The 10,487-nt window shown below is 42.8% G+C and overlaps 1 protein-coding gene across 1 annotated transcript in view; it reads right to left on the bottom strand.

The window, feature by feature from the left end:
* The window catches only part of LOC125486796 (NEDD8 ultimate buster 1-like), a 16,175-nt gene extending 9,047 nt beyond the window's left edge, over positions 1–7,128 (bottom strand). The window contains exons 1-2 of the mRNA XM_048615930.1: positions 6,961–7,128; positions 3,610–3,717 (exon numbers count right to left, since the gene is read on the bottom strand). Of these exons, the coding sequence (XP_048471887.1) occupies positions 3,610–3,717; positions 6,961–7,089 (237 nt within the window). The 5' untranslated portion in view covers positions 7,090–7,128. The remainder of the gene's footprint in view (positions 1–3,609; positions 3,718–6,960) is intronic.
* Between the last annotated feature and the right edge of the window lie 3,359 nt (positions 7,129–10,487).

The following is a 10,487-nucleotide window of genomic DNA, read 5'->3' as shown; positions in this document are numbered from 1 at the left end:
GGAGGGTGAATAGCTGTTAATGGGGACTGTTAGTGGCTAACAATAGGTAGTGTGTAATGGCAGGTTATGTGATAACAAGGCATGCTGTGTGGGGTAGGGGGCTGGGACATGGGAGAGTTTAGGCCCTAAAATTATTGAACTTGATATTGAATCCGGAGGGCTGCAGGGTCCCCAAGCAGAAAATGAGGTGTTGTTCTTCCAGCTTGCGTTGAGCTTCTCTAGAACACTGCAGCAAACCAGAGACAGAGATGTTGGCCAGGGAGCAGGGTGGTGTGTTAAAGTGGCAGGTAACTGGGAGGTCAGGGTCGTTTTTGTGAGCAGAACGTAGATGTTCTGCAAAGTGGTCACCCAGTGTATGCTTCATTTCCCCAGTGTAGAGGACACCACATTGTGAGCAGCGAATGCAGTAGACTGGATTTTGGAAAGTGCAGGTGAAGTGTTGCTTCACCTGGAAGGTATGTTTGGGCCCTTGGATTGTGGGGAGGGAGGAGGTAAAAGGGCAGGTGTTGCACCTTTGATGGTTACAGGGGAGGGTGCTGTGGAACTCTTGCGGGGAGAGGTGTTGGGCATGAAGGAAGTGTGGACCAGGGTGTCCCAGAGGGAACGGTCCCTGCAGAAGGCGGACAAGGGAGGGGAGGGGAATATGTGTCTTGTGGTGGCATCTCACCAGGGGTGGTGAAATGGCGTCTGATGATCTTCTGGATGTGGATGCTGGTGGGATGGTAGGTAAGGACAAGGGGAACCCTATCGCTGTTAATGGAGACTGTTAGTGGCTAACAATAGGTTGTGTGTAACAGCAGGCTAAGTGATAACAAGGATTGGGTTCTAGGACATGGGAGAGTTTAGGTCCTAAAACTATTGAACTCGGTCCCACCCTGCCCTCACTTTACATGGTCAATCTCTGACTCCTCTCTTCCTCAACATCTCTGTTTTCATTTCTGGGGATAGACTGGCCACTAATATCCACTACAAATCCACTGACTCCCACAGCTACCTGGATTATACATCCCCACACCCTGCTTGCTGTAAAGACTCCATCCCATTCTCTCAATTCCTCCGTCTCCTTCTTATATGTTCGGATGAGACTAACTTCAACAAGGGAGCCTCCGAAATGTTCACCTTCTTCCTCAACCAAGGATTCCCTAGCACCGTTATTGACAGGGCCCTCAACCTGCTGTTCAGTCGTCACTCCTTCTCCTCCCTCAGCGATGGGGTTCCCCTTGTCCTTACCTACCATCCCACAGCATCCACATCCAGAAGATGCCGTTTCCGCCACCTCCAGAAAGATGCCACCACCAGATACACATTTCCCTCCCCACCCTTGTCTGCCTTCTGCTGGGATCATTCCCTCTGGGACACCCTGGTCCACTCTTCCTTCTCTCCCACCTCTCCGCAGCACCTTCCCCTGTAAGTTCATTAGGGCATGGACAAGCATAACACTGCCTGGGCAGTTTTGGGTTTTTTGGGAAGAATGTAGAAACAGGGTTGGGGCTATCTGAGGAGGCAAGACTTCTAGAGGAGATGAGGTCAGTGACAGGCTTCAAAAGAACAATTTGATACTCGGGGTGGGGACATGGTCTTGGGGAAATAAGTGTATAAGAGCTGATGTTCAGCATCTGCACATGTACCATCCTATAATATACCATACATTGAACCTCACTGGATTTAGCACTTACCCTGACATAGACAAAGTACTGAAGAGCTAGAGTTAGAAAAACTGAATTTTGTTTTAGAATTAGCCAGTTCTGCAAGTTTTGAGCTTTCAGAATTGGTATTTATCTTTTTCTAGCACATTTCACAATATTAAGTCATCCCAAAATGCCAAAGGCATGCCTGTGAAGTGTATTCTCTGCTCCAGTGCAGAAAATATGGCAACAAATTTATGCAGAGCAAGATCCCACAAACAGAAATGTGAAAACAGCCGGGTCATCTGTTTTAATCCTGGTTGAGGGTAAAGCATTGGCCAGGAGACCAGACAGAACTTCCCTACTCTTCTTCCAGATAGTGCTATTGATCATTCTTATTCTGTGAGGGACATTGTGGTCTCTGTTTAATCTCATAGAAGAGTTACAGGCCAGAACAAGGCACTTCAGTCTATCAAAGCCATGCCAACTTTCTGTAAGGGTACATTAGCTAGTCAGACATTCCCATCCTCCACTTCCAGTGCTTGTCCGTTTCCTTTCTAAAATCACAAACTAGATTCTTTTCACTGTTTCATCAGTCAGTGCATTCCAGAGCAGAACCACTCGCAATTTGAAAATGATTCCCCTCATGTCATCTTTGATTCTTTTGATAATAAGCAGGGGAGTTGGAAACAGCTGCATTTTTTTTTAACTGAAGTGCATTTCGAGTTCGTCCAGGAGCTAGTGAAATCTGGATGGGGAAATGTCCTGGCCTATATGTTATTTAAAATGAAGGAGGTTGCCAAACTTCTGAATAAAAACCAAAAGAACTGTGGATGCTGTAAATCGGGAACAAAAACAGAAGCTGCTGGAACAGCTCAGCAGGTCTGGCAGCATCTGTGAAGAAAAAAATCAGAGTTAACGTTTTGGGTCTGGTGACCCTTCCTCACATGCTGCCAGACCTGCTGAGCTTTTCCAGCAACTTCTGTTTTTGAGCCTAACTTCTGAAGTGTTCTTTGTAACTTCAGATCATTTTTATGGAATATTTTTGAAGTAAGTTATAAAAATGTAAATGTTTAAAATCTTTTTCATCAACATTATTGTAGTTATATCACTTTATGCCTGAATTTGATCATGCCCGATATAGCCCAGTCTCAAATTACTTTATATCGTGGATAACTGTGCAATTATCCCAATAATGAATCAGCCCTGTGCTTGCTGACCTATATTGCAAGTTCTCAGCTTTAAAATTCTCATCATCAAACAAAGAACTGAGGACCCTGAAGATCTGAAACAAAAACAGAAATTGCTGGAGAAACTTAGTAGGTTTGGCAGCAGCAGAGAGAAAACTGAGCTAATGTTTTGAATCCAATTCTGAAGAAGCGTCAGTAGACCTGAAACATTAACTCTGCTTTCTCTCTCCACAGGTGCTTCCAAACCTGACTTTCTCCACCAATTTCTGTTTTTGCTCCTGATCCTCATCTTGTTTTCAAGTATCTCCATGGACGTGCTTATCGCGATCACGATGAACTGCTCCAGCCCAACAACTTTTAGGAGTAGCTGTGATTTTCCAGTTCTGGCCTTTAGCATCTCCCTTGTTTTCATTGCTCCAATATTTGCAGACATAATTTTTCTTCCAAAGCTCTGGAATTCCCTCCCTAAACCCCGTGAGCTTTGTCTCCTCCTTAAACATACCAATTTTGACTAAGTTTTTGGTCACCTCCTTTTGCAGCTCAGCATAAGATTTTGCATCGCGATCATTCCTCGTTGGATATTTTATTCTGCTAAAGGAAATTGTAGGTTTCATTGTTATTGTTGTTGAAGGAAGACCGCCTGGTAAAGGTGGTAGATACCCCAACCTAATGCCCCTTCACAGGTGAACAAGTGGTTTTACCTTCACGGCAGGAATGCAGATAACTGAACTGCACCAACACAAATAAAAAGACACCCAGAGTTTTTAACCTTTAACTGAAATTAAACACTTTACCTGGTCTAGGTTTTTCAAAGCATCTTTCTCCATCTGGTTGTAATAAAACCACACCCCCCAGAGCACGTAGAGCTGAAGGAACAATATCTGATGTCTCCCACTGTCATCCTGTAGAGAGAAGGGGGAGAGTTCCTGAGAAAACACTTTCAAATGTGACTCATTAAAAGCCACTGCACAGATGCATTAGCAGATGAGTTTTTGTCTGGAACATGTGACTATATTCTTTTGGCCCGAGACCACCTCATGCTGCATCGAGCATTTTAGAATACTCTATGTCTCTTGCACCTGTCCCATTTGTGATTTCTGAAACGGTTTAGCCTTTCTCAACAGATTGAAGCAACGGCCGAGTGGTTTTATCCAGGCTATTAATCCAGAGTCTTTAGTGATGTTCTGGGGTCCAGGGTTCAAATCCCACCACAGCAGGTGCTAGAATTTGAATTCAATAAAAATCTGGAATTGAGAGTCTAATGATGACCATGAAACCATTGTCGATCGTCGGAAAAACCCATCTGGTTCACTGATGTCCTTTAGGGAAGAAAACTGCCATCCTTACCTGGTCTGGCCTACAAGTGAGTTCAGACCCATAGCAATGTAATTAACTCCTACCTGCCCTCCAGCCAGCAATGGCCTCATCCTGTGTAAAAAAAAAACTGCCAAACCTGCTGAGTGCTGGAACACAGGAACAGAAAGAGGCTATTCAAGCCCTAGAGCCTGTGTCACTCCCAATCAATGAGATTGCGGCTGATCTATGGTCTAGCCCTGTGTACTCTTTTTTTGCCCCACATCCTGGAGAGTAGGAGACTGAGGGGTGACCTTATGGAGGTCCATAACATCATGGGAGACATTGATAAGGTAGATAGCCAACATTTTTTCCCCATGTTAGGTGAGTCTAAAACTAGAGGGCAAAGGTTTAAGGTGACAGGGGAGAGATACAAAAGCAGTTTTTCACACAGAGGCTAGCGAGCATCTGGAACAGGCTGCCAGAGGTAGCAGTGGATGCAAGTATAATTTCTTCATTTGAAAAACATTTGGACAGGTACATGGATTGGGTAGGTATAGAGGGATATGGATCAAATGGGACTAGGTTAATTGTGAAAACTGGGTGGCATGGGCAAGTTGGGCTGAAGGGCCTGTTTCCATGCTGTAGCCCTCTATAACTCTATGACTCTATCCTTTAATGCTTTTGGCTAACAAAAATCTACCTGTCTCAATATTAAAATCAACACTTGATCTGACATCAGTTATCACTTGTGGAAGAGAGTTCTAAACCCATAGCACCCTTTCTATGAATAAGAGCTTCTCTGTTTCACTACAGGCACAGCATAATGCCATTTATGCAGATTGTGTTTTTTTTAAATCAACCTGTTTGATTATTTATAAGATTCATCCAGGAGGGAATGAACCCGTACCTTCTGGCAGAGAGGTAGGGACACTGCCATTTACACCACAAGACACCTTCGTGTAGATTATTAAGTCACACTCTTGCATCTACATCAGCAGCCTGTAATATATGCTGCTCAAAATCAGGTTCCAAACTGACAATGTCACACTGTCTGCTGTGTGTTACTGTGTCTCTCAGAGAGCTCTACTGAGAGCTGCGTCTCTCCCCAGCTAAGACAATTTTATCAATGGTCAGATGCTGATGGACAGGTCATTTATCAGGGTTTTCTGACAGGTGTCTCTTTCCCACAAACACATAATGAGCTTGTACCTAATTTGTCAATGTAGTTTTAAAGTGGGCCATCTGCATAAAAGAAGCATATTAGTAAAGGGGTGATTTATATAAAAGTGCAGTTCTAAGTACATTAGCCTAAGAAGTAGTACCCCCACCAATCTGTCAGCCGATAATCCATCAGCAGCAGGTCCAAAACCCATAAGCTGTGCCATCTAGAAGCACTGGGTGGCTGAAACGTGGAAATACTGCCACCACCGCCTAGAACAGTACCCACAGGGAAGATCCCCTCCAAGGCACACACCATCCGAGCTTGGAACTAAATCACTGTTGCTTCATTGGTACAGGGTCAAAATAACTGCAGCAGTTCATGAACATAAGAACAGAAGCAGGAGTAGGCAATTCAGCCCTCAATCTGTTCAACCATTCAATACGATCTTATCTCAGTCTCAACTCCATTTCCCTGTCCACTCTCCTCAACCCTTCAACTCATCACTAACTACTAATCCTCCTATCTACTTCTGAAGTTTATTCAATGTCCCGGCATCATTTGACAAAGTGTGGTGTCAAGGAGCCCTAGCAAAACTGGAATCAATGGGAATCAGGGGGCAAACTCTCCGGAGGTTGAAGTCAAACCTGGTACACAGGAAGATGGTTGTGTTTGTGAAGGTCAGTCATATCAGCTCCAGGACATTTCTGCAGGAGTTAGAATCATAGAATCCCTACAGTGTTGAAACAGGCCCTTCTCCATCTCCAATAACATACAATCTAACCACCACTCTTTGACATTCAATGGTGTTACCACAATCAACCAGCTGGGGGTTACCATTGCCCAGAAACTGAACTGGACTCACCACATAAACGTATTTGTAACAAGAGTATGTCGGAGGCTGGGAATACTGTGGTGAGTAACTCACATCCTGACTTCTCAAATCCTGTCCACCATCTACAAAGCATAAGTCATAAGTGTGATGGAATATTCCCCACTTGCCTGGATGGGTGCAGCTCCAACAACACTCAAGAAGCTTGACACCATCCAGGACAAAGCAGCCCCCTTGATTGGTACTACATCCACAAGCATCCACTCCCTCCACCACCGACACTCAGTAGCAGCAGTGTGTACTACTTATAAGATGCACTGCAGAAATTCACTAAGGCTCCTCCAGCAGCATCTTCCAAACCCACGACCACTTCAATCTAGAAGGACAAGGGCAGCAGATACTTGGGAACACCACCACCTCCAAGTTCCCCTCCAAGCCACTCACCATCCTGACTTGGAAATATATCCCCAGTCCTTCACTGTTGCTGGGTCAACATCCTGGAGTTACCTCCATAAGGCATTGTGTGTTAACCCACAGCAGGTGGACTGTAACAGGTCAAGAGGGCATCTCACCACCACCTTCTCAAGGGCAACTAGGGATGGGCCTCCTCCCATGAGTGAATAAAGAAAAGAAAAATCATCCACCCCGCTAAGGTGTAACGAATTCCACAGACTCATGATCCTCTGAAATTGGATCAAGGAGTAGATAATAAGTCCTGAGCTTACCAGCAATATTCGCAACATATGAACAAATAAATTAAATAAATACTAGCAACCTGAAATGTGAGTCTGACTGACAGTCTCTGTGCCATACGTGGACAAATGGGCAAATCTTGCAAGCAAACAAAAATGAACGAACCTCAAGTCTCCGGAGTCGTTCCTGATTTTCTCCAAAGCACTCATTGAAGTACTTCTGAGCATTTTCTAACTTTTCTCGTGCATCTTTAAGGTATTCAATTTTCTGCAGCTGAAGATTACACCAGACCATATCTAGACACAGCACTCCATAGTTGTCAATGCTCTTGAGATGCACCTCATCACATTTGCTGTAAAATAGAGCAGGACATCAAACCAATGCAAGGAGAACACTCTGATCCCTTTTTTCTCCCCTAGAGAAGTCTTCACTGCTTTGCTATACAGGGAAAATAGGCTAAGGCTGAATTTATTACACGTTTTATTTAAAGGATTAAACTGAATACCCTGTTCAGTTCTGGCATCCCCACTTTTCTTCACTCCACAATTGAAAGCAAAGCTTTCTGCTGTCTAGGCTCTAAGGTCTTGAAACACACTCCCCCGTTACCTGTAAAAAAAGCTTCCCATCGTTTTTTTCTCTGTCTTCTCTTTTACAATCTGTCTATTTAACCAAGCTTTCGGTTACCTGTCCTATTACCTCCTTACCTGAGGCCAAATCTTCTTGTTAAATTTTGTTTGATTCTCAGTTGTGAAATACCTTGGGATATTTTAATGGCGTTATTAAATAAAAGTTATTGCTGTTGATTATGTCACCATTATTTACTGATGCTGCGTCCATGGCTTCTTGTATGTACCCTCAAACAGTTAATATGCTACAGTATTGTTCATGAGAACTGAAATCAGGTGGTGTTCTGGTCAGAGCAGCCATGTCCTGATTGGTTAGAGTAGGCTTGATGGGCTGAATGGCCCACTCCTGTTATTGGTTCATATGTTTGCTGGAGTAAATGTTCATGGCTGATGCACTTCCTTCTGTGATATATGATTGTACAGTACCAGTGAGCAACATTATTTGGAATATACCACTCAATTTGAAGTTATGCAGTCTGTCTGTAAATTTACATAATGGCTTGTTTTCATATTACAGCATTTTTTTTTATTATCCTGCACCTATGGGACCAGGAGTATGCAGATTGATCAAATATTCCAGATAATCATGAGGTCCACTTAATGTAAAAACATACAACTAAGTAATAGAAATGTATTGCAGGGGTATACATATCACTGTTTTACTTTATTTACAGCATAATAATGCAACTTTGTCTTAAATAAAGAGAGAGCCTTCTCACTCACATCCTCAACTGACTACTGAGACAACGCGGTAGATCGCAGTGTTTGAGGAGAAATCGACTTGAAATTGCATCAACTGTTGATATTTTGTGTGGCCATTTAATTGAACAACAAGTATGTTTATATTGAGGGAATAAATTTAAAAACTAAAATAATTGGACAAAATAATACAGTATACTTCGCAGTATTTAAGGTTCACTAATGTCCTTTATGGAAGGAAACTGCCAACTTTACCTGGTCTGGCCTACATGTGACTCCATAACCACAACAATGTGGTTGACTCTTAATTGCCCTCTGGGATGGGCAATAAATGCTGGCCTAACCAGCGATGCCCTCATCTCATGAATGAAAAAAACAAATATAATTTTTGCTGGTTTACCAAAAATGCCAGTTCATAAGGTACCCGTTAAAACGAAGCTTGCTGTATTTTTAATTTATGAAAATCCAAATTAAGAGTGCGAGTAATCTAAACCCTTGAGTGTGCTTTGCCATTCAATAGCATTGTGGCTGATGTTTCGGTTTTGAATTCCACGTTCCTATCTATCCCCAATAACCTTTGGTTCCCACTTTAACAAGTATCTATCCATCTCTGCCTTAAAAATATTCGCTGACCCCACCCCCACCACCTTCTGAGGCAGAGAGTTACAAAGTCATATGACCCTTTGAGAGGAAAAAAGATCTCCTCATCTCTCTCCTAAAAAGGTGAATTTATTTTTTTAAACAGTACTTGAGTTCTAGATTCACCAACAAGAGGAAACATCATTTCCACGTCCCCCTCTGGGAATTACACACTTCAACCAATTCACCTCTTAGTCTTCTAAACTCCAGTGGATCTAAGGCCAGCCCATCCAACCTATCTTCATAAGACAACACACTCATTCCAGGTGCCAAAGAGTAAACCTCTTCTGAACTACTGCAAAGCATTTACATCCTTCATTAACTAAGGGAGAAAAGCCACGTAATCAAGACGAGGCCTCATCAGCACCCTGAATAAACTGAACAAATTTCATGGCAGTTTAGGAAGTAGGAGATAAGAATCTCTTTCTTATGAATTTTGATTAGAAACCTTCCCCTGCAGTCTGCCCTGATAATCTGGAAGACAGAAATTTTTGCAGAATACATGGATGTTCACACCTTGGTGTCAATGTTTTAACACTCCTTTCCAGAGGTTGCATTGTTCCAGCTTCCTTATTGATTGAAATCAATGGAATGAATGACAAGGATCAATTCTGTGCTGTTAATCGTGTTGTACAAACCCATGTAAAAACTGCGCTTCGCTAACTGAGGTGTTGATGGGTTTCAATGACTTCCTAACCTCATAATTCCCATCAAATGCACTCACTGACCTTAAAAACCAGATGCAACTGTTCAATATTGAGATCCCTTAAAAACTGAATTTTCCTAGTACGCATTGTGTAGTGCAAGGTTTCATTTAACAGTTATCGCTGCCGTAATTAACTTTCTAAAATTGTAGCATATAAAATCAAAGGCAAGAATTACAAAAAACACAGAGGTCATGATGCCCATTAAACTAGTGTCAACAATTCAATCTGGTACCAAACATACCCTGTTATAAGTGTGTTGTTCTTGAAAATAAGCTCAAAAAGAATAGCAAATGTTGCTCAAATGAGGGGGCAGGGGAACATTCATGTCCCATGGCCATTGGCCAAAGGATTCAGACAATTGTTTGTCACAGAGAAAATAACCTGCCCCTAGCAATATGATAAAACAATAAGTAGCAGGCTCAGAGACAGAGGTGTACTCAGGATAGGAGGTACCGGGGTGAGGAAGCCCACAAAGGCCCAGCCAATTCCATACTGGAATAATGGCGCTGAGGCCAAGGAAGTTAGAGAAGCTGGAAAAGCCATGCACTGCCAATGGAGTTAAAGAGCTAGTTTCCATGCTGGAGTAACCACTCTGGGGCGACATCATATCTGCACTGGAGGATTTGCTCAGGGACCAATAATAGTGTAAACTCAAGCCAGAGGAGAGTTCCTCCCAGAGAGCAGTTCCCATTAAGCAGACCTTGTTGGCAGCAATCTTCATAGAGCAATCCTCACCAGACAGATGGAACTTTGACCAGAAGGAGAGAGGAAGACAGAGGGAAGTGTTCTCTAACACCTTGGTTAGAGGATAGAATGTTGCCCCGAACTTTTGTAAGACTGAAACATTCCATGCCAACAGCCTGTTTGTCTCTGGTATCAGTAAATCATCCCCAATTGTCTCGGTTGTATAATGTCTTAATCTGATTTACTAATGTATCCTATCTAAACTACTACTTCTTAACAAACTTTAAAAAACTATCAGAAAATTCCTTACAATAAATTGTCAACTGCCTAACTGTGA

The sequence above is a fragment of the Rhincodon typus genome, chromosome 2, assembly GCF_021869965.1.
Source record: "Rhincodon typus isolate 14 chromosome 2, sRhiTyp1.1, whole genome shotgun sequence".
In the NCBI taxonomy this organism is placed as follows: domain Eukaryota; kingdom Metazoa; phylum Chordata; class Chondrichthyes; order Orectolobiformes; family Rhincodontidae; genus Rhincodon; species Rhincodon typus.
Note: the sequence above shows the minus strand (reverse complement) of the source record. Positions and strands in the feature narration are given on the sequence as shown.